General features: G+C 39.8%; 1 protein-coding gene across 1 annotated transcript in view; it reads left to right on the top strand.

Moving 5' to 3' along the window:
• The window catches only part of Ppcs (phosphopantothenoylcysteine synthetase), a 118,236-nt gene that overhangs the window by 13,745 nt on the left and 79,407 nt on the right, over nt 1–25,084 (top strand). The window contains exon 2 of the mRNA XM_090389375.1: nt 4,255–4,343. Within this exon, the coding sequence (XP_090245501.1) occupies nt 4,255–4,343 (89 nt within the window). The remainder of the gene's footprint in view (nt 1–4,254; nt 4,344–25,084) is intronic.

Here is a 25,084-nt window from a genome sequence, read left to right as displayed (position 1 = left end):
TGTCAGTGTAGTACCACAGAGTTGATACATTGCTCTGGGGTTACTGTTTCCCATATGTAGTACTTTACATTTGTCAACGTTAAACTTCATTTGCCACCTCTCAGCCCATCTGCTCAACCTTTCCAGATCCTGTTGCAGCAGCATAGCGTCAGTAGTGTCCTTGACAACCCTGCCAACCTTTGTATCGTCTGCAGATTTGGACACTAAGCTTGATATACCATCATCAATATCATTTATAAATACAGAAAACAACAATGGACCCAACACTGAACCCTGAGGAACTCCAATAATAACATTAGTCCACGATGAGCAGTGTCCATTGATTAACACTCTCTGTCTTCTCCCCCTCAACCATCCCTTTATCCATAGCAGCAATTTGCCTCCAATGCCACACTGCTCCAATTCGTGCAGCAGTCTTCCATGTGCAACAGTATTAAAAGCCTTTCTAAGATCCAAGTATATAATATCAAAGTTATTCCCTGCATCCAGTTCTTTTGTGACTGCATCATAGTATCCAATCAAATTGGTCAGGCAAGACTATCCCTTAACAAAACCATGCTGTGTCCAAGCTATAACTGAAGTTTTGTCTAGATGATCCTGCAGTGCTTCTTTAAACAGTGCCTCCATTAATTTTCCTGGAACAGAAGTTAAACTCACAGGTCTATAATTACTTGTGTCAGCCTTTGATCCTCCTTTGTGAATTGGAGTCACATTTGCACATCTCCAGTCTATGGGTACCTCCACTGAGTCCAAGGAAGCTCTCATAATTATGGCTAAGGGTTTGCTTACTTCCTTTGCTGCCTCCTTTAATATAACTGGATAGATCCCATTCACCCCAGGTGCCTTTTTTATGTTCATCCTCAACAATTTCTCCTCCACTTTCCTCTCTCTTATTACAAAATCATCTAGCTCACTGCCAGAGTTTACTTCACCTGTGGCATTCCCCTTCCTGAATAACTCCTCATGTGTGAATGTAGATCCAAAATACTTGTTTAGTTTGTTAGCCACGTGAGCAGGATCCTCAACCGTTGAACCATCAATATTCAGTGGACCAATCTGATTCATCCCTTTCCTTCTAGAGTTTACATAGGTAAAGAACTCTTTTCTATTTTTCTTTGCATCCTTTGCCAAGGATTTCTTATAATCTTCCTTTGCCTGCCTAATCTCCTTTGTGACTTGGTTACAGACCAGCTTATATCTATCATAGGCTTCCATGTCACCCATTAATTTATATGTATCCCATGCATTTTTCTTCTCAGCCATATGTCTCATTAGTTCATCTGACATCCATTTAGGCCTAAACCTTGAACAATATTTCTTAGTTGGTATGTAAAGCCTAGTAGCTTCCAAGATAATTAATAACATGTAGCTGAAATACCATTTTTGATTCCATTGTATCATTTGATTCCGTTGTTGCAACGTAAATACATTGCATAGAATGATAAAATACTTTCTTTTCCTTAGTGTCTCGATGTCAACTGATTTTTTCCCCAGGAATTTAAAATTCGAGAAGGAAGCTGATTACCTATTAGTAATCATTAAACCAATAGGTTGCCATTTCCAAGGAATACACATTCATTTACATTTCATAATTATGCAGTTATGCATGCTTTATATACAAGAGTGGTGCCTCCGTTGCCAGGTGGGAAGGAGCAACAGTGCATAGCACACGCTTCTTGAATAGACCAGGGTTCGAGCCCGTCGCTACCAAATACGGAGGATGCAGAAAGGTTAGGGAATGACCTCCGCATATTCCCGGAGCAATATGGCCTTAGTTGCTAATGCTCCTAAAAACCAAACAACAAACAAACATATACAAGAGTATTGGGCAAAAAGCAATTTGTAAAAGAGTACAGATTACTTTTTTGGACCAGTTGTTAATCTGTGAATATAGGAATGCAAATTTTGTTAAACCAAATTATTATACTCGTTTTATTAACATACCAAAAATTAAAGAAATGGATTGAAATGAGTAATTTGATTTTTGGAGATTATAAGAAATGTGATGGTACCAAACTGAAATTAAATAAAAACTACACGCAATTCTGCTGTGCTTCAGGAGAGATTGGGTGACTTTGCTATCATTAAACACTGCTGTAGTTGAAAAAGTAAAATCTTTTATAGTGCTATTTGTTCTTAGGTTATTGTTGTAAGTTATTATTATATTAATTCTCTCTGTTGTGGGTTCCACCCCTTAACAGGTACTTCCACCAAGTGCACAGGGTGGTTGTTTGTCTGGTGTTACAGTTGGTTGAGGAACTCTCTGACTATTCTACAGGTGTTCAGGATTGCAATTTTCTGGAGTTGCTTGTACGTGTTCTCTGGGAGGCCAGTTCCTGCTACACCGCTATATAGGATCTTTGGCACCATACCAGAGGTTCACCAATGATTGGGATGGTCATTACTTGTTGGATATGGCACATCTCTTTGATCTTCTGTATTAGGTCTGTGTGATCTTTTTCTCATGGGAACCACCAGCCAGCGTTGGGCACCACTATGTCAATTAGATAGGTAGCCTTTTTCTTCTTGTCGACAAGGGTTATGTTTGGTCTGTTGTGCAGGATTGTTTTATCCTTTATTTTGGCCCGGTCCCAGTCCAGCTTGTGGGTTGGGGTCTCTAGCACAGCCTGGGGTTTGTAGTTATAATACATTACTCTTTCTTTGATCAACTGGTATTTCCTCTCTAGCTTCTGATGTATTATCATGGTTACTTGGTCATGTCTTCTATCTGGGTGATCACCTTGCATTCTGTGGTGATGTGTTGGATCATTTCTGAGGCCAGGTAGCATCGTCAACATGTCATCTGACACTCTAGGCTCCTTTGTGGTGTATAGCAGGCTGCTGAATCCTGATGGTATTTTTCAGTCAGGCAAGCCTTGATCTTTTGCTCCAACTGCTGAGCCTGCATCATCCCTAGGTATTTGTGGGTCTCTCCCCATTGTGGCTTTGATCTCTCAACCAAACTGCAGCTGTAGTTTTAGCCGACTAATTTCCCCTGATGCAATCCATACATCTTGCATTTGTCTAGACCAAATTCCATCCTGATATCATTGCCGAATTCTTCTGTGATTTGGAATAGTTGTTGGACTTGCCTCTCTTCTTGGTTGCCACATAGAGCTTGATGTCATCCATGTACATCAGGTGGGAGAAAGTGTACAGGTTTTTCCTTCCTTGAGGTTATATCCATACTTGCTGTTGTTGAGCATGGTGGATAGTGGGTTGAGTGCTAGACAGAACCACATTTGGGCTTTAGGGGAACTTCCTGAAAGATTCTTCTCCTGATGGGGACCATTCTGATTGTGATATTCCCGACCTTGACGATGGCACCCCATTTTGCCATGGTTGCTTCTAGGAAGTTTGTTGCTGTAGGATTGACTTTGTAGATCTTCAGTGTCTCTATTAGGCAACTATGAGGCATGGAGTCAAAAACTTTGTGGTAATCAATGTAGGCTGTGTACAGGTTGCGGCACTCTTGTAGGCTTGCTCTCTAACTGTGACATCCTTGCATTCTTTGCTCATCTGCTTGCATCCTTTCTGCTGTTCGGCCATAATATTCAGGCTCTCCAAGTGGTCTGATATATCCTTGGTTATGCAGCTGGTCAGGATCTTGTAAATTGATGGGAGACAGGTGATCGGCCTGTATTTCACCAGGTTTCTTGTATCTTGGTGTTTGGCATTCAGGTATGTGATTTCTTGAGTAAGAAATTCTTGTAGGCTTCTTGTAGCATCTTGTTGGCTTGCTTTCTAACTGTGACATCAAATGTTTAATTGCTCCTTGCATTCTTTACTCATCTGCTTGCGTCCTTTCTGCTGTTTGGCCATGATATTCAGGCTCTCCAAGTGGTCTGAAATATTCTTGGTTATGCAGCTGGTCGGGATCTTATAAATCATTGGGAGACAGGTGATCGGCCTGTACTTCACCAGGTTTCTTGTATCTTGGTGTTTGGCATTCAGATATATGAGATTTCTTGAGTAAGAAACTCTGGGATTGTTTCTGGTGACTTACCATTCTTCTACTTTTCCTCTTCTTCGTGTTTGATAATAATTTTATTGGAAGTAATTGTTTTTCTTGTTGAGATGGTCTCACATTTATCAATGTGAAAATTGATTGGATACATAGCACGCAAATTAGTAATTAAATGCTCTCTCTTTATAAATTTCTTGCCTTTTATTTTTAAAGTAATATATATCATTTTATACTTAATTATTTTATTTATAATTTATCAATTTGAATATTTGATGTGTGTATTTCAGTCTGGAGGCACCACAGTCCCTTTGGAGCACAATACTGTTCGTTTCCTCGATAATTTCAGTGCAGGAACTAGGGGATCTGCTTCTGCTGAGTATCCTTCATTCGTTTTATTGTTATTTTTTTACCCTTCAATTTACTATGAATAAAAGTTTTTTACATATTTTCTTTATATATTATATAAATACAGGGTGTTTCAAAAATGATGGTCAATAATTTAAAGGTGAAAAGTGCAAACTAAAATAAGCAAAGTGAACATCTGGCCACAAAGTAACCGTTTTCGAGTTAATGCACATTTTCTGTTAAGAACTGCCACTGACTATGAGTGCACTAGTTTAGCAAAAAGCTGTGAATCCTTTGCTAAGGGTGATTTTATTAAACATAAGATAATACATTTTTAATTTTTGGTTTCAACACCACAGGATTTTACAGATGTTACAAAAGGTGTTCAAAAACTTTGTCAGACTGCTATGATTCAGTATGCAGTTTTGTAATCTTCTCTGCATTGAGTTGCAAACCCTCTCAGGCATTCCTGGGTCATTTCTGATTTGCTGAAAGGCTCCTTCAACCCGACGCTGCAATTCTTCAACTGTGTTTATGTCAAAAGTATACACCAAGCTTTTTACATGATCCCAGATACAAAAATCCATGGGATTTAAGTCTGGTGATCTTGGGAGGCCACATTACAAGCCTACCTCTACCTATCCACCATTGACCATACCTTCTAGTTATATACTGAGTCACAACTCTAGCAAAATGTGCCAGCGCACCATCATGCATAAACCACTTGTTCTGGCTTTTCTGAAGTGGAATCTTATCATCATCAAGGAGGTCTGGAAGAACATTCTGCAGGAACTGAATGTACAGCTCTCCTGTTAGCCTGTTTGGCAGAAAGTGTGGTACAATTAGATGGATTCCTAGTAGTCCTGCCCAGACATTCAACGAGAAACGTTCCTGATGTCATGACTCGTGAATTGCATTAGGATTTTCGTTGGACCAAACGTGACAGTTATGAAAATTAAAAATACAGTAAACCCCCGCGAATAGCGGGGGTTACGTTCCTGAGAAATGTTGCGAATACTGAAAACGCGAATACTGAGTTATGGCTCCCATAGTAATAAAGGGATTCCGTTCCAAAGTATGAAATATATAAGAAAAACTAGTCTAATATTTTGTCTATGTATGTATTATATGTACCTTCATAATATGACTGTACATAGACAGTATATAGTGAAATGCAAGCATATGGCATCGAAATGAAAATAAGAAACAATTTAATATTAAATGTAATATTTATTAGAAATTTCAAACAAATCTTTCAAATCAGCGCCTTTGCTAGCTAAAAAACTTATCCCGCCAGTGTTATCACCAGTTTCGCTAAAGTGTTGATAAAGGAGTTTTGCCTTTTCACGAATGATGAGTGAACTTAAGTTAAAGCTTTTTCCATTTTTTCCAAATTTAACATCACGAGTTACAGAGCAAATTTTTGAAGCAATTAGCGCGTTTTCACGGACACTACGGCGGATTTTTTCTTCCGATTTTTTGATTGATCGTACCGTTGACTCATTGATTTTATAATGTTTTGCCAGTGAAGAGACACTTTCACCATTAGAAATTTTGTCTAATAACTCAATTTTATTCGCTAATGCCATCACCTTCTTTGATATTTTCACATTTCTCTTGTTATTCGTAGCCATATTTTTGTACGGGTAAAAAAGAACTTGTCCACAATAAAGGCACTTTCTTCCGTTAACACACTTGGAAAAAGTCTGTTTTACACTGCAAAACGGTAGATTTATCACTTTTGCAAGCATATCAATTTATGAATTTATTCAATTTATAAGCATATAAATTAAAAGCAAACGACCAAACCTTCCATGACAAGCGCATAACACATACTGAACAAAGATTAGCGAGAAACATCCATGCTCGCGATTTTGTCACCCCTCTCCCCCCACCCACTGAATGCTGTTTTGATCGGGAAAGATAATTTTAGCCACGCCCATGTTTTTTTATGACGGAAAATATTCACGGCGCTTTAAAATTCACATTTTTTTAGGTTTCATTTTATATTAAATCGGCGATCGCGAATACACGAAACCGCGAATACAGATACCGTGAATGGCGAGGGTTTACTGCACCATCACGAGTAAAAACAGCTTCATCAGTGAACAAAATGTTGTTTAAAAATTGGGGGTTCAGGACACACTGTTGTTGCATCCACTGGCAGAAGTTCACTCCAGGAGGGTAGTCTGTATTGCTGAGACATTGTACACGCTGGATATGGTAGGGGTACAGTAAAATTTTCCACACACTGCTATGATTCAGTACACACTCTTGCAGAGCAGCCCTCCTTGACAAAATTCCTGGATTTTGTTCTATTCTTTCTAACACCCTTTCCTTAACATCAGGTGTTCTTCTGAGCCTACCTGCTCGTACTCCATGTGCGAAGCACCCATGTTCTATAAGGTGTTGATGAACCCTGATGAATGTGCGTCTGCTGGGCTGCCTTCGGCAGGAAAATGCTTCTTGGTACAAACGTGCAGCCTCGAGTAACCTCTTTCCATGTTGGCTATCCTTTGACAAGTACTAGTATGCCTGCTATGTCTCAGAACATTGAGAGAGGGGAAAGGGAGAGAATGAGCATAACTTAATGTAAACAAACAAGTCAGTGGTGGATCCTAACTCTGTACAATTCACCTTGTCAGTGGTGGATCCCAACTAGAAATTTGCAATATCTCGTAAATGATTCACTTAAGGACCCATGTTTACTAGGCTTTTTTTGCATATTGTAGTCTGTACAGCTCACCTTTAAATTATTGACCATCACTTTTGAAACATCCTGTATATTACTTATCGGACAAGTTGGTACAATTGCATCATATTAGTATGTAGTGAACCACCAAAGTAGGTGGAATGGCATCATTTTTTGTTATATCTCATATTATGAATGCCTTCACAATGAGTTGCCCTGATATTGCACTATCTTGAGTAAGCAATGCTTCACCAGTGAAAAAGACTAATGTTACTTATTCTCGGCGGATACCACCATCCAGACAACACCGTTTCAAGGCTAACTGGCCCCTCTTCAGTGGGCAGGTAGGTACCCTGGTTTTGCAATAAGTGACAACCCTACATACTAATGTGATGCAATTGCACTAACTTAGCATTAGCATCAGTAGAGGCATATGATGCAAGAAAGCAAGCTTATATAGCATCATCCAAAAAAAAAAAAAAAACCCTTCCCATTTCACCCATCCATTCACTCCAAATGCTTGTCTGTTGGTTGTTTGTTATTTGGTTTTTAGAAGCATTAGCAACTAAGGCCATATTGCTCCGGGGATATGCGGTGGTCATTCCCTGACCTTTCCGCATTCTCCGTATTTGGTGGGCACAGGCTCGAACCTCGGTCTAATCAAGAAGCATGTGCTATGCACTGCTGCTCCTGCCCACCTGGCTACGGAGGTGCCTAAAAAAAAAAAAAAATACTTGTCTAGTTCTGCCTTGATATTATTTAAGTTGTCAGCCTACACTACAACAGATGGAAGTTTGTTCCAACTATCAACTAACCGCTGGCTAAGGGTACCCTGGTTTTGCAATAAGTGACAACCCTACATACTAATATGATGCGTTTGCACTAAATTAGCATCAGCATCAGTAGAGGCATATGATGCAAGAAAGCAAGCTTATATAGCATCATCCAAAAAAAAAAAAAAAAAACCCTTCCCATTTCACTCATCCATTCACTCCAAATGCTTGTCTAGTTCTGCCTTGATATTATTTAAGTTGTCAGTCTACACTACAACAGCTGGAAATTTGTTCCAACTATCAGCTACCTGCTGGCTAAGGGCAAATTTCCGCACATCTATTCTACAATTGTCTTCCCTAAATTTGAATTTATGTCAGCTCAGGTGAATAATCTGAGCAAGAGGAAGAATCCCATTAGCATTGATCTTGCTTAAACCGTTCAAGGCCTTTACACCTCAGTTAGATCACCTCACAGGTGCCTAGTTTCCAGACGCTGCAATTTCCAAAATTTAAGCCTTTCTTGGTAACAACAACCATTTGTTCCACTCGCCAATCTCATTGCCCTTCTCTGTACTCATTCCAGCAGCTCTACATCCTTCCTAAAATGAGGCCTCCAGACCTGTACGCAGTACTGAAGGTGTGGTCTGACCATTGGCTTATACAAGGGGTCAATCACCTTATCTCTGCCAGCAAAATTCCTGTATATCATTGACAAGACACCATGAGTTATTCTTGCAGCCTGTCTGCACTGCTCAAAAAACTTCACATCTGACTGCACAGGTACTCCCCCCCGGGTCCTTTTCATTCTCTACTACACTGAGTGCAGTACCACACGGTACATTACTCTGGGGTTACTACTACCCATATGCAGTACTTTACATTTGTCAATGTTAAACTTCAGTTGCCACTTCTCAGACCATCTGCTGAAGTTATCAAGATCCTGTTGCAATAGTGTACTATCATTACTGTCATTAACAACCCTGCAAACCTTTATATCATCTGCAAACTTAGATGTTAACCCTGAAATTCCTTCATCAATATCATTGATAAATACAGAAAACAACAGTGGGCCCAACACTGAACACTGGGAGAGTCCACGAAGAACAGTGTCCATTTATTACTACTCTCTATGTTCTCCCACTCAACCATCATTTTATCTATTGTAGCAACTTGCCCTTAATGCCATACTGCTCCAATTTGTACAGTAGTCTTCCATGTGTAACAGTATCAAAAGCTTTCCTAAAATCCAAGTATATGATATCGAAATTATTTTTTTGCATCCAGTTCCTTTATGATCACATCATAGTATCCAGTCAAATTTGTCAGATAAGACTTCCTCTTAACAAACCCATGCTGTGTCTGAACTATAAATGCATTCTAGTCTAGATGATCCTGCATTGCTTCTTTAACGAGTGACTCCATTATTTCCCTGGAATATAAGTTTAACTGGTCTGTAATTACTTATGTCACCCTTTGATCCCCATTTGTGAATTGGGGACACATTTGCACATCTCCAGTCCATGGGGACTTCCCCTGAGTCCAAGGAAGCTTTCATTATTATGGCTAAGGGTTTGCTTACTTCCTCTGCTGCCTCCTTTAATGTAACTGGATAGATCCCATCCACCCCAGGTGCCTTTCTTATGTTCAATTTCAGCAATTTCTCCTCCACTTTGCTCTCATCAGTTATTACAAAATCACTTAGCTCTCTACTAGAGTTTGAAAAGCTTCTGACCTCGACTTCCCTACAGACTTCCTCATATTTGAATGTAGATGCAAAATACTCATTCAGTTTGTCAGCTACCTCAGCAAGTTCTTCAACAATCGAACCGTGAATATCAAGTGGACCAATCTGATTCATCCCCTTCCTTCTAGAGTTTACATAAGTAAAGAAGTGTGCTTTTTTTTTTTTTTTTTTTGCATCCTTTGCCAAAGATTTCTCATAATCTGCCTTCGCTTTACCTAACCTTCTTTGTGACTTGATTACAGACTATCTTATATCTAACAGTCTTCTGTGTCGCCTGATAATTTATACGCATCCCATGCATTTTTCTTCTCTGCCACAAGTCTCATTAGTTCATCTGCCATCCATTTAGACCTAAACCTTGAACAGTATTTTTTAGTTGGGACAAAAAGCCTAGTAGCTTCCAAGATTACTTCCTTGAATCCTTCCCATTTAGAATTTGCAGTTGGTAACCTCGGCAGTTGATCTGACTGTGTAGAATTTAAAAACTGTCTGAGACTACTGTAGTCACTTTTACGGAAGTAAAAACACTTCCCTTTACTTCTGACGGTAGTTACATCTCTAAGTAAATCCCACATCAGCACACTGTGATTATTGCCATCTAATGGTTCCTTTACCTGCAGATTTTTAATGCATGAAGAATCGTTGCTGATAATTATATCAAGAGTGTTGCCCTTCTAGTTGCCTCTCGAACATGCTGCTGTAGAAAACAATCATTCAATAAATCCACAAAAGCCTTGCTAGTGTGCGATTGGCAAACCACAAGTTCCATCAATATCTGGGAACTTAAAATCCCCAGTTATAAGACAATCTGATTTACTAGTATACTCTATTTCTCTGCACAGTTGTTTGCTGTACTCATCAGAGTCATTAGGCCTCAGGCTTAATGTCCAAGTTTGCAGACGATACAAAGGTTGGCAGAGTTGTTAATGACACTAATGACAGTACACTGCTGCAACAGGATCTAGAAAAGTTGAGCAGATGGGCTGAGAGGTGGCAAACGAAGTTTAACATTGACAAATGTAAAGTACTACATATGGGAAGCAGTAATCCCAGAGTAACGTATCAACTCTGTGGTGCCACACTGACAGTGGTAGAAAATGAAAAGGACCTGGGGTGGTTGTGCAGGCAGATATGAAGTTCTCTTAGCAGTGCAGACGGGCTGCAAGAGTAGCTCATGGTGTCTTGTCAATGATATACAGGAATTTTTCTAGCAGGGATAAGGAAGTGATTATCCCCTTGTAAAAGGCAATGGTCAGGCCATACCTTGAGTACTGTATACAGGTCTGGAGGCCTCATTTTAAGAAGGATGTAGAGCTGTTGGAATGAGTACAGAGAAGGGCAACAAGATTAGTGAATGGAACAAAGGTTGCTCTTACAAAGAAAGGCTTAAGTTTTGCAAATTACAGTGTCTGGAGACTAGGCACCTGCGAGGTGATCTGATTGAGGTGTATAAAGCCTGGAATGGTTTGAGCATGCCGAATGCTGATGGGATTCTTCCTCTTGCTCAGAATAATCACCTGTGAGGGCATAAATTCAAATTGAGGAAAGACGGTTGTAGGATAGATGTGCGGAAGTTTGGCTTTAGCCAGCGGGTGGTTGATTGCTGGAACAAACTTCCATCTATCGTTGTAGAAGTTGATAGCTTAAATAGATTCAAGGCAGAACTTGACAAACATTTGGAGCGAGTTGATGGGTGAAATAATGTTTTTTTTTTTTTTTTTTTTTGGCTGATGCTTTCTTGCATCATGTGCCTTTGCTAATGCTAATGCCTATAACACATTTCTACTCTCAATTTTACTTTCCCAGTGCTTATGTCACACCAAATTCATTCAACATTGTGCTGGCCTCCCACGTCAGCTGGATGCACTTCCTTAGATTTTGTGTGTTCCTTTACTAACAGCATAACCGTTCCTCTCTTCCTATCCTGTCTATCCTTTCTATATACATGGTACTCCTCAAATTACAATTGGGATATTATTCAGAAATGGTGTATTATTCAGAGACTATTGTCACACAAATGTACTTTACGTTTATTAATGTTATCCTTTAATTGCCACTTTTCAGCCCATCTGCCTAATTTTTTTAGATCTTGTTGCAGTATTTTCATTCTCTAATTATTATCATTAAAATCACCCTGTCAACCTTTCTAACATCTGCAGAATTAAACATCAAGTCCTAATATGCCATTATCATTAATAAATACAGAAAATAAACAATGGACAAAGCACTGAACCTGGGGGGAATCCACTAATAGCATTAGTCCAAGAAGAGCAGTGCCCATTGATACCACTCTCTATCTTCTTCCACTGAACCATCCCTATACCCATCACTTTGACTTGCCCTTAATGCTGCACTGATCTAATTTTGACAGCTGTGTTTTATGTGCAAAAGCATCAAAAGATTTTCTGAAATCTAAGTATATGATGTCAAAATTCATTTTTGCATCCAGGTCCCCATTTGTTATTGCATCATAGTATCCAATCAGATTGGTCACATAAATGAATAAGGAGTTATTGCTAATAGTGATCAAGGGTATCACTTTCCTTGTTGCCTCTCTGACTTACTAGTGTAGAAAACAATCACCCAGTAAATCCTGAAATGTCTTGTTGCTGTGAGAATGACTAACCCACAATTTTCAGGTTCCAGTCAATATCTGGAAAGTTAAAATCCTCCCTTATTAACACTAGCATTAGTAGAGACATATGATGCAAAAAAGCAAGCTTATATAGCATCAGCCAAAAAAAAAAAACCTTCCCATTTCACCCATCCATTAACTCCAAATGTTTGTCTAGTTTTGCCTTGAATTTATTTAAGTTGTTGACCTCCTCTACAACAGATGGAAGTCTGTTCCAGCAATCAACCACCCACTGGCTAAAGGCAAATCTCTGCACATCCACTCTATAACCGTCCTTCCTGAACTTGAACTTATGTCCCCCCCAGGTGACTAATCTGGGCAAGAGGAAGAATCCCATTAGCATTGAGCTTGCTCAAACCATTCAAGGCCCTATACGCCTCCATCAGATCAACTTGCAGGATGCCCAGGCTCCAGACACTGCAATCTGCAGAACTTGTCTTTTTTTGTAAGAGCAACCCATTGTTCCATTCACCAATCTCATTGTCCCTCCCTGCACCCGTTCAAGCAGCTCCACATCCTTCCCAAAATGAGGTCTCCAGAGCTGTACACAGTACTCAAGGTGTGGCCTGACCATTGCCTTATACAAGGGAATAATCACCAACCCCATTCTTGCTAGAAAAATTCCTTTATATCATCGACAAGACACCATGAACTACTTTTTCAGACTATCTGCACTGCTCTGAAAATCTCATATCCTACTGCACAATTATCCCCCAGGTATTTTTCATTCTCTACCACCCAGTTGATACGCTACTCTGGGATTACCGCCATCCACATGCAGCACCCTACATCTGTCAATGTTAAACTTCAGCTGCCACCTCACAGCCCATCTTCTCAACTTTTCTAGATCCTGTTGCAGTAGCATATTCTCATTAGTGTCATTAACAACCCTGCTAACCTTCGTATTGTCTGCAAACCTGGACATTAAGCCCAATATACCCCATCAACAAATACAGACAACAATAATTGGCCCAAAATGGACCCATGGGGGACACCACCAGTAACACTACTCCCTGAACAGCAGCATCCATTAATTGCCACTCTCTGTTCTCTCTCCCCTCGACGTGGGCACCTGTACGTGGTGAGGGGACCTCCCAGTGATGCTGCTGGGTTTCCAGATTAGCATCACTGGGATCTAACGCCCATACCTTGGTTCCAGGGTTACATCTTTGGAATCCGGCGTGTGCAGCCGTGCGCCGCAACCCGTGGAAGCGGAAAGGGGGATCCTGGTGGTTGAGGGGCCCAGCCTTAATACACCACTTTGGCCCCTGCTTCGACGAGACGGGTGGTCCCGGACCGGCCCGACTGGGATCAATCGGCGGGTGGTTTTATACTGCTAGGGTCAACTGCGTTCCAATAAGTCTCCCTCCCTTTGGTCCTGGGACGGGATAAAGACTTATTGGTAACGTGGGTATGGTGCTCTAAGCGAACTCGGCGTCCCATTCGTGTATGCAGTACCTGCTAGTTCACGAGTGGGCGTCCCCTCGTAGGGCTCCGTGGTGGGTGAGGTACTTAGGCATCAGACATTTTCTCTTTACTCATATGAGTAATTTAAATCCCCTTTCTTCTGGGGCCCCAACAAGGCCCCTACCTAATCGAGACGATGAAAAAGAAAACACCTCTGCAAAAAGAGCCAGAACTGAGGATACACCATCACCATCAGTGACACCGCTCTTCCTCATACTCCATTCCATCGGAGAATAGTCAATTGGAAAGATATCACCCTTCTTTATCCAGAAAGGATTAGAAGGGTTGGCAGGTTCACCAAAATCCGTTAAACGACTGCGTTCTGGCGATCTTTTAGTTGAAGCTTCCAGCACAAAACAAGCTGAAAAACTCTTAAACTCTACATCCATAGGGGGAATACCTATCACCGTAACCCCCCACAAAACTCTGAATTCTTCACGTGGTGTTATATCAGAGTGGGACCTTCTTCATGTTTCTGAAGAAGAGATCTGCTCTGAATTGAACGACCAAGGAGTGACAGCTGTGAAAAGAATATCGATACGAAAGGATGGGAATCTCGTCCCTACCCGAGTTCTTATCCTCACGTTCAATACCCCAAGGCCTCCAAGTTCCATCAAGGCAGGCTATCTAAACTGCCCAGTGAGGATTTACATCCCAAACTCACTGAGGTGTTTTAGATGCCAAAAATACGGCCACTCACAAACATCTTGTCGTGGTAACCCTGCCTGTGCTCGATGTGGTGTTAAAGACCACGAGAGCAAGGAATGTTCAGCTTCGAAACCGATCTGTATTAATTGCGAAGGAGAGCACCCCGCCTATTCTCGAGCATGCCAGCGGTGGAAGGATGAAAAAGAAATCCAAAAACTGAAAACAGAGCTGAATATCTCCTACCCAGAGGCCAGAAAACGTATCGAACCAATAAATAGCGGGAAACCTTCCTATGCTCAGAAGGTTTCTGCCAAGTGCACTATCGGTACTCAAACTGAGATGACTATACCACCAAAAGAGTCATTCACTCCGATTGCACGCTATTTATTGAATTCAGAAAAGCCCACCAAAAAAACACAATCAGTTGCCACTCCTATATCCGTACCTCCTAGTGCTCCACCACTACCAAAACCAAGTGGTAAAAAAGAGCAAAAACGTTCTGAAGAGTCACCCGTAATACCAGAAACAATGGATGTAGAGAACAAGGAGGTACAGGATGAATCAGTCTTGGAACTCTTTGCGGAGGAAGAAATGGACACGGGACATCGTCCATTCTTCCCCAAAAAAGACAAAGCCAAGACTGATAAAAGTAAGCCCTCAGCACCTCGGAAGCCGCCTGATGGACCCACCAAGCCAAAATAATGGCTAAATTTCTACAATGGAATTGTCGTGGATTCCGGCGAAATACTGATGACATCAAGGCCCTCCTGCAAAAGCACGAGCCAGTTTGCTTTTGCTTGCAGGAGACTTATCTAAAGGCAAATGATGATCCCACCATGCATAACATCACAATCTTTCGTAAGGATAGAATTGTGGATGGTCCTGCTCATGGAGGAGTGGCTATCCTTGTGGGTAATCAGACCCCAGTTCAGCCCTTGCTAATTACAACCAGCATAGAGGCTGTTGCAATTCGCCTTACAGTGGGATTTTTAATAACGGTCTGCTCTATTTATTTGCCACCTGGGACTGACATCTCCCAGGAAGACCTTAATGATCTTGTAACGCAGTTGCCTCCCCCTTTCTTACTTCTCGGGGATTTTAATGGACATAACACCCTGTGGGGTAGTGCAAACATTAATGGAAGGGGACGAGTCATAGAGCGTATGCTCAATGACAATGACCTTTCCCTTCTAAATATTGGAACAAACACCTTCTTCCACATGCCTACCCGTACCCTTTCTGCCATTGATCTGTCTATATGCTCCCCTTCTCTACTCCCTTCACTCACTTGGGAAGTGGAGGAGAATCCATACGGAAGTGATCACTTCCCCGTGATAACCTTGTTACACAGTGGGAGACCATGTCTTCCCTTCAGGTTACCACGGTGAAAGATTGATCAGGCTGACTGGTCTGCCTTCCAACATCAGGCAAATTTTGATCTCAGCACCGTCAGTCAGGAGCCGATCAATGATGCAGTAAAGTACATCACAGAAATTATCGTCCAAGCAGCTGCGAATGCTATTCCAAAAACATCTGCCCGGTTTCCACCATTTCCCAAACCTTGGTGGAATTCCCAATGCACAGCATCAAAAAAGGCTCAAAACAAAGCGTGGGGGATATTCCGCCGATATCCTACCACGAACAACCTTATAGCGTTTAAACGTGCACGAGCCAAAGCACGATATATCCGCCGTCAGAATCAAAGGGAATCGTGGATCCGTTTTGCATCATCTATTACCCAGTCTACCAACTCTAAGGTAGTCTGGGATAAAATCCGGAAAATGAAGGGAAAACATACATCCCACCCTTCTTCAATCCTAGATTATAATGGATGCGCTATTGCAGATCCAACTGCAATAGCCAATTCTCTTGGGGAAACATTCTCTAAAATCTGTGCAACATCTTCGTATTCCCCAGAGTTCCTGGTCCTGAAACATAAAATAGAAAAACAGGCACTTAATTTTAAGTGTAAGAGCGACTGTCCCTACAACGGGGAATTCACTATACATGAACTGAAAAGAGCGCTCACTCTTTCCAAAGCAAGTGCTGTTGGACCAGATGGCATCCATTATGATATGATTAAACATCTTTCACCAAAATCTATGGACTATCTGCTCTTTCTGTATAACAGAATCTTTACCGAAGGGCAGTTTCCGGATTCCTGGCGCAAGGCAACCGTTCTTGCCTTCGCTAAGCCAGGAAAGGATCCAAAAGTCACTAGAAATTATCGTCCCATTGCTCTGACTAGCTGTTTGTGCAAAATCCTGGAGAGAATGGTGAATTCTCGTTTAATCTGGTATTTAGAATCAAATGACCTTCTCTCCAACCTCCAGTGCGGCTTCCGAAGGAACCGGTCCACTTTGGACCATCTTATTAGAATGGAAACATCCATCCGGGATGCTTTCCTAAAATGCGAACACCTGGTGTCGGTGTTCTTTGACATGGAGAAAGCGTATGACACAACTTGGAGATTTGGCATCTTAAAAGATTTACACAGCCTAGGCCTTAGAGGGCATCTCCCCGTGTTTATTCAAAACTTTTTAGCCAATCGATCTTTCCAAGTTCGTGTGGGATCCTCACTCTCTCGTTCCTTCAGCCAAGAGGAGGGAGTACCACAAGGATCAGTATTAAGTGTCACGCTTTTCGCCATCAAAATAAATTCCATCACAGAACAACTTCCTCCAACTGTAAACAGTGCCCTCTATGTTGATGACTTTAGCATTTTTTGTCAGTCATGCAACATGAGGGTTATTGAAAGACAACTGCAGAAAGCCATTGACCGCCTCAACTCCTGGGCACTTGCAAATGGCTTCAGGTTCTCGCCGGAGAAGACTGTTTGCGTACATTTTTGTCGTAAGCGTAATCTTCATCCTGAACCTGAATTAATGCTCGGACAAAATGCTATTCCAGTAGCAGCGGACACAAAATTCTTGGGACTTGTATTTGATAAAAAGTTGACCTTTCTGCACCACATCCGTCAACTTCGCACAAAGTGCACACGCGGGCTTAATATTCTCCGCTCGCTCTCCTCTACATCTTGGGGAGCGGACCGATCACGCTTCTTCGGCTTTACCGTGCACTTGTGCGATCCAAACTTGATTATGGGTCCCAGGTATATTCTTCAGCCAGAGACAGTGCCCTTCGATGGCTGGATCCTGTCCATCACCAGGCTCTTCGTATCGCTACTGGAGCATATAGAACATCTCCTGTCCAGAGTTTATACGTCGAAGCAAACGAACCACCGTTATCGCTTCGACGTAAGCAGTTGTCTCTAAACTACGCTTTTAAACTGAAATCCCTGCCAGACTATCCTACGTGGCCATTCGTATTTGAGCCACGATGGGAAAATTTGTACAATACCCGTAAGACTGCTAATCGTCCTTTTGGTATTCGCCTCCAAGAGCTACTCATAGAACTTGATATCAAGGTAGACAAGGTTGCCCAAACACCGAAGCAACCCCTTCCACCCTGGCATGCTCGTATTCCAATATGTGACTTGTCCCTTAAAAATTGGGGAAAGTCGGACACTCCATCATCGGTCTACCTGCAGCTTCATTCAGCACACCGAGCTGAACATTCTGACTTCGCGCCAGTTTACACAGACGGTTCGAAGTCGGAATCATATGTGGGATCTGCTGCTGTCTTTAGAGACACGACTACATCGGAGCAGATTCCCTCTGAATGCAGTATATTTACTGCAGAGCTGCACGCTATAGAGTTAGCCTTGGATCACATTAGTAAATGCCAATACCAACGGTTCATTTTATATTCTGATTCTCTTAGTGTGTTACAGGCTTTAATATCTGTGAGGTATAATCCTCATCCAGTTCTGTCTAGCATTCAGCAGAAGATTCACTTCCTCCGGGAATGTGAATATGATATCCGCTTCTGCTGGATTCCTAGCCACATTGGGATTAAGGGAAATGATTTGGCTGACACCGCAGCCAAATCAGCAATTCCCAATAATATCCGCTGCCTTTCAGTCCCTTATACAGACTACAGGCAAATAATACACGAGAAAATACACTCCCAATGGCAGGATTCGTGGAATAGACAGACTGCGAATAAATTATATCATATAAAGCCTGTAATTGAACCGTGGCAGTCTAGTCTGCGCAGGAATCGTAAGGAGGAAGTTGTTCTTGCCCGGACCCGCATAGGACATAGTCGCCGATCGGGCTAGCCGAGTGGGTAAAGTACCTACCCGGCAACCCAAAGGTCGCGGGTTCGATTCCCGCCTCGGGCTTGGATCAAAGTACTGCAAAAAAAACCTTGGGAGGTGCAATATGGCCACAGAAGCCGATGCGCCAACAACTACCAAATCAAAAAAAAAAAAAAAAAAAATAGGACATAGTCATCTGACACATTCTTTTTTGCTGAGGGCTGATGACCCTCCTATGTGTGAGTCTTGTGGCACAATTTTATCAATCAGACACCTTTTAATCGAATGTTCAGATTTTAGCAATATCCGTTTTACCGCTTTTAATCATCTGACTGAGCCGTATACACTCAGTCAGATTTTATCTGACAATGACCATGTGTCTGCTATTTTTAGTTATTTGAAATCAATAAAGGTTTTTACTTGTATTTAATATTTACATGTTATTGTTATTTCCTTATTGATTTATCTCTTCTACATTTTATACCTTTGTTATTTTATATACTGACATGCTGGCATAAGTAATTAGGTCAGTGAAAACTTATTTTTTATATATGACCTTAGTTTGGCGCATTATAGCCTTAGTAGCTAATGCGCCAATAAAACCAAACAAACATCTGTTCTCTCCCACTCAACCAGGCATTTTCTCCAAACTGTACTGCACCAATAAATCATAATATGTTAGCCTATAACACATTCCTACTCTCAGTTTTATTTTTCCAGTGCTTCTATCACACCAAGCTAACTCAGCATTGCACTGGCCACCCATATAAATTGGTTGCACTGCCAAAAATTTGTGCTGCTTAATAAAGAGCATAAATCTCTCCCCCCCCTCCCATTCCTGTCTGTCCTTTCTGTACGAATTGTATTCACCATATTCAATTCTGCATCCCTTCTGTTTGAGTGACACCACTTCTCTGATATCCTTACAATTTCCACATCTGATGACTTAACCTGCATTTCATATTTATCATATTTGTAAATTTTAATCCAGTTATGCCCCTGTGAGTACTGAGCAAAATATTATCTGCCCTTATATTAACCCTTCGTTGGATGCACCAGCAGACCAAACATAGTTGGTCGCAATGTATCTCTCAGATACATACTATGTTTTGTATTGAAAAAGTAAAGACTGTGTTTAAAAGTCACTCTAGTTTATTCATAAATAACATATACAAAGGTTTCAAATGTTTATACGTTAAGAAAATTTTGTTTACATACATTTTTTTATAAAATATTTTTATATAAAAAATTATTTTTCATTTTCTTGTTCATGGAACATTACTTTTTAGAGCATGATGCACAAATCATTTCTGCATGCTCTAAGCAGAGGTATTGCTTACAATCTATGTAATACCTCTGGCCTTCTTTGTTGCTTGTCAACAATTAGTGCACTACTTACGAATGCTCTCCCATTCTGAATTTGTAGAAGGCTCAGTGCTCTAACCTTAGTTGAAGGGAGGTTACACTTCAAAGGACTTGGCTCCCCCAATGAAGTTCCTCAGCCACAAATTCTGCAAAAAGTTACTTGAAGAAGAGTCTGCAGCTCTTTACTTCTTTTTCATTTTCCATGTAGATCACTTGTGCATTGATTCTACTAATGTTTAGCATGCCGTAGAATATCACCATTGGTCAGTGATGGCAAGCTCTTGCCACACTTTAAGTTGCAAACACATCTGATCCACGGTATCTACTCCAGACTTGGTTGTATTACAAAATGTTACAATTTCTGGTTTCAGCTGACTGCCTGTTTCACAGTCAATGGCATCATCAAAATGCAACAAGGAAATCAAGGTGACATTCTTCGATTTCTTTGGTACATAAGAAACAATTGTTGCTCTTCCCTGAAGCCAAACAAACTCAATTTTTCAGGTTGGTTCTTGGCTGACACAAATTCAATTGGGAGTTGCAGTCTGTTCTTTTTTATCTTTCCAATGTAAGAGAGTTTCCTTTTTCTGAGTTCCAAAACCAAACTGACATCCATAAACCAATTTTCTGCCATAATGTTCCGTCCAGTGCCATGGATAGGCTCTGCCAGTCTTTTGACAACATCATCTGATCTATTACTGATTTGATTTGGACCTTCAGGTTACTTCCCTGTGTATATTCCAAGATTGTAAAAGTATAGTACCATAGCATCTACTAAGGCATATTTTTTGAGTTCATATTTGTTGGGCTTTGAAGGTATGTACTGTGTGAAACCGCATTTTCAGGCGCCTCTGTAGCCTGGTGGGCAGGAGCCGCAGTGCGTAGCACATGCTTCTTGATTAGACCGGGGTTCGAGCCTATGCCCGCCAAATACAGAGGATGCGGAAAGGTCAGGGAATAACAACCACATATCCCCGGAGCAATATGGCCTTAGTTGCTAATGCTCCTAAAAACCAAATAACAAACAAACAAACAAACCGCATTTTCCTCTGAAGGCCTCTAGTTTCTCATCAATAGTTAGATTCTGACTCAGAGAACACTTCTTGCAGTTTTCCACAAATTCAGTGAAAATTTCTCTCTCTTATGGTGGGTGAGGCAATCATGTTTTCTTTTCTCATCCCTGGTTGCTCAATCATCGAATCTTATTACACCTGGTGAGGAACTTGAAGCATTCCTGGTTCATTACTAAGCAAAATTTTTCAATGCCATTTCCGTTAGTTCTCCATAACTCTTCCAATCTTTGTATGTTACTTCAAAATGTTCCATCTAAATAAAAAAAGGCCAGTGAAAGCTTTTATTTCAATTTTGTCTGTAAATTTGGCATCTCTTTCCTAGCTGTAGTTTGACTGAACTGTTTGAATATACTGATTTGCATATTCAACAATTTCATCTAAAATTATTGTCTGTAATAATTCAGTTCCATGCTTTGGAGGGTGTGCTGGCATCTGATCTATTTGCACCAAATATCTGATTCGCACCAAATTTGTGTTGATCTCTTTACTTTCTTCCACTTTGTCGATTTATCCTTTCCTATGAAAAAACTGTCAGTGTCATCCTCTTTGTCGCATCTTTTCTCCTCTGATGTAGCATTTTGTGCACTCTCCGAGTTGTCTTCTCTTGTTTCAACATAATCCTCATCGGATTCTGTCCCATCACTGATTTTGTCACTTACTTCCTCAGAAAACAGCAGAGCATGAATAATTTCGTGCATCATTTGCATTACTTGGGTCTAAGCAATCCATCCCTGCCATCAAAAGGATACTAAGATATGAATGGCAGACTGAATCAAAACCAAATGGCTTGGGGAATGAAACCAATTCCAATGGCTTCCAAAAAGCAATGTAGGAAGATACTGAGAAACAGGGCCGGCACTGATATGTAAGGCGCAAAGGCGCCTTAATTACAGCTTTTCAGCACCACTTCAATGACCTAACTGTAAATTTAAGCCCTTAGACCCAGAAGCACTATAATAATCACTGTTTATGAAGAGGAAAAAGGAAAGATGTTGATACTACATACATACAACAACCTTTCACTACATAAATGCTTTAATAACAAAAATAATGAATAGTTACAAGAAAAATAATATCATTTTTTATGATTATAAAGATATTTCTAACATATTTTTAATACAATATTGTAACTTTTCTGGCCTTTAAACTAGCAAACTTTTTAATTATATTACTTAAATCTAATTTTTCTAATACTTCACTTTCTATAGAAATTGTCAATAAATTAGATAATCTCTCTTGAGACATTGAGGATCTTAAATAATTTCTTTTTTTCTTCAGTTTTGAAATACTTCGTTCGACAGTAGCAACTGTTACCGGTAATGACAAATGGATTCTTAAATGAATAGCAATATTTCGAAAAGAAGCAACTAAATAATTATTATAAATAAAATTCAAAACATCCTTGGGTGTCATCTTTTTATTTAAGAAACATTGCAAAGATTTTATTTCTTCGAATAGAGATACACCATCTATGTCACTACTCTTATTTGAGTAATCTGTTAGTTTTAGTTATAAATCTTTATAATGTGTTAGTATTCCACTTTCATCCCAATCCTATAGTGTACTTAATTTCGATATAACTTTAAACATGTCGTTATATTCTTCTAAAAGTTTAAATCGCTCACACAATGACAATTAAAGCAGAATCTATTAATACTAAAAAAAAGGATGTTCTAAAATTTAATTTTGGATCTATGATGCATTCGTCTATTGATTCGTAATCAAAACATCTTTTCTTTCCTCTTTGTCTGGTATTGACAGGAAACGTTGGTTTGATACCTATGTCTTCTGCGATTTGAATCACACAACTTATGATAGATTCAAATGATTCATCTGTTCTAAATTTGTTTAAATCACCTTTAATTTTTTTAAATTTTTGAGAGCTTCGCTCAAGTTAAAATCGGGACTCAGTAGCATTTTGCTAATTTTACTCAAAATGTCATGTCACACAATAATGGAACAAATAAATTTAAATGATGTTAATTTTGATATCAATGTGTTAGCCTGAAATCTTGTGTCCATATCTTTTGTTGAATCATTTGCAATTTCTTTTAAAGCAAGATATATTTCTTTGGTCTGTAATTTTAAAGGTCTAATCACTTCGATTCGACTTTCCCATCTTGTATTAGGTAATGGTTTTAGTGTTAGTTTTTTTACATATTTAAGTAAATTAGTAAATTAATAAGAGGAGTTTACCTCAATATAGTACGTGGAACACTTCTGGAGGGTATCATACGGAAGTGTTCCACGTACTATATTGAGGTAAACTCCTCTTATTAATTTACTAATATTATTATCAACGTAGAACATATTGAGTATTACAGCTCTGATTCATACTATATATTTAAGTAAAATACTCCATCGCTTCGTGGATACAGAAAAGAAATTGTAAAATTCTTGAACTACACTGAAGAAATTAACAGTTTCAAATGAAATTTTTGCAGCATCATTGATGACTAAATTAAGACTATGGGCTGAGCAAGGAACATAAGCTTTACAGTTAGTTTCCAGTATTTTTTGCTGTAGCCCATTGTATTTACCCCTCATATTAGCGGCATTATCGTATCCTTGTCCGTGAAGATTTTGAATGTCCAATTTTAGTCTATAAATATGACTTAAAATGAATTCATAGAACCCCTGTCTAGTTATGTCATCTACAGGTAAAAAAAGAAAAAAGGTAAACTGCAGCCATTATCAACCCACTGCAGGATGGAAGCCTCCTCAACAATTCATGCTGAGAGAAATGGACCATAATCTGCCATGCTGGTCCAGTGCGGGTTGGCAGATCAACCATATGTAGCAGTCAGGGGCTTGAACCCCGGTCTACTCAAAGAGCATGTGCTACTGTACTTCCACTCCTGACCACTGGGCTACGGAGGCCAAAAGCCTAAAAAATGTTCTCTGATTTCATTTGTGCTTGCTTTTTTATTATAATGTACGAAACGGATTATAACTGCCATTTGTTCAACGTGATTTACATCAGGGGTTGTGTCCAAAATAACGGAAAATACTATTTTGCATCTTTGACCATTTCTATTATATTTTGGCTAATAGCATTAGAAAGTAGTTCAACAATTTCATTTTGAATTTGAAGTCCCAAATAATGAGCGATGTTTTTTGAAGTTAAGCTTTGAATACGACATAAATGTTCTGCCATAACTGCATCAAATTTTGAAAAAAGTTTCTATTAACTTCAAAAAATTTCCATTATTATTTACATATATAACTGTTCAGGTGATCCGCAGAAAGCTATAGATTGTCAGGCTAAAATTGTACTGCATGAATTATACGTTCGATTACCGAATACCAGTACTTTTTTTCTCTCTCATACAACTTCTGTTCTCGAGAATCAATTGTGATATTTTTTGCTAACTTTGTTTGAAGTTGAGTGAAACTACTACTATTTTTGATATGAGATTCACTTTTTTCATGTTTACTTAAAATATGTGACAAATGTTGCCAGTCTTTGCATCCAAATTCATTATTAAGTTGCGATTTGCCATCTCCGAAAAGTTTGCAATACAAACAAAATACCGAATCTCTAGAAACTGAGTATACTAGCCATGATCTTAATACTTTTTCTCCATTTGGAAGTAATCTACTATAATAAGTGGAAAATTTCCTTTCTAAATTATCTCTTAGAAAATCTGATTTGATTATTTGAGAAGGAGGATGTTCAACTAAATAGTCTCTTTGTTTCATTATTAAAAATTTTGGCCACGTACCTAGATCTTCTAATTGGGAGAAATTTTTAGAAACGTCATCAATTTCTGTTTGTTTAATCAATTCTAGAAGAGTAGTAGTAGATGTTGATGGCACACTCTGTTGTATTTGCGTTTCTGTTCTACTTGTTTTTTCTGGTTCTGTTTGATCAACCCTACTCAGGGGCTTACACCTGGTGAGTATGGTCTTGTCACACCCAGGGTCCTGAGCTGGCTATCATCATTGTCTTTCTTGGTGATTCCCTTCTACTTCTGACTCTCTCTCTCTCTCTCTCTCTCTCTCTCTCTCTCTCTCTCTCTCTCAGGGTAACTTGGAAATTTTTTTTTAGCCGGTGCAGCATAAGCCTCAGGCTTCCTTGCTCTATATGGCTAGTAATAATAATAAACATTCAATTCTGAAAGAATAACAGTGGACTTTGATGGCACACTCCGTTGTTCTTGTGCTTCTGTTCCACTTCCTTCTTCTGACGATTGAAAAATTTCAGAACATG

Source organism: Mastigoproctus giganteus, unplaced genomic scaffold (assembly GCF_048544385.1).
Source record: "Mastigoproctus giganteus isolate SK-2022 unplaced genomic scaffold, ASM4854438v1 scaffold_15, whole genome shotgun sequence".
Taxonomy (NCBI): Eukaryota; Metazoa; Arthropoda; class Arachnida; order Uropygi; family Thelyphonidae; genus Mastigoproctus; species Mastigoproctus giganteus.
Note: the sequence above shows the minus strand (reverse complement) of the source record. Positions and strands in the feature narration are given on the sequence as shown.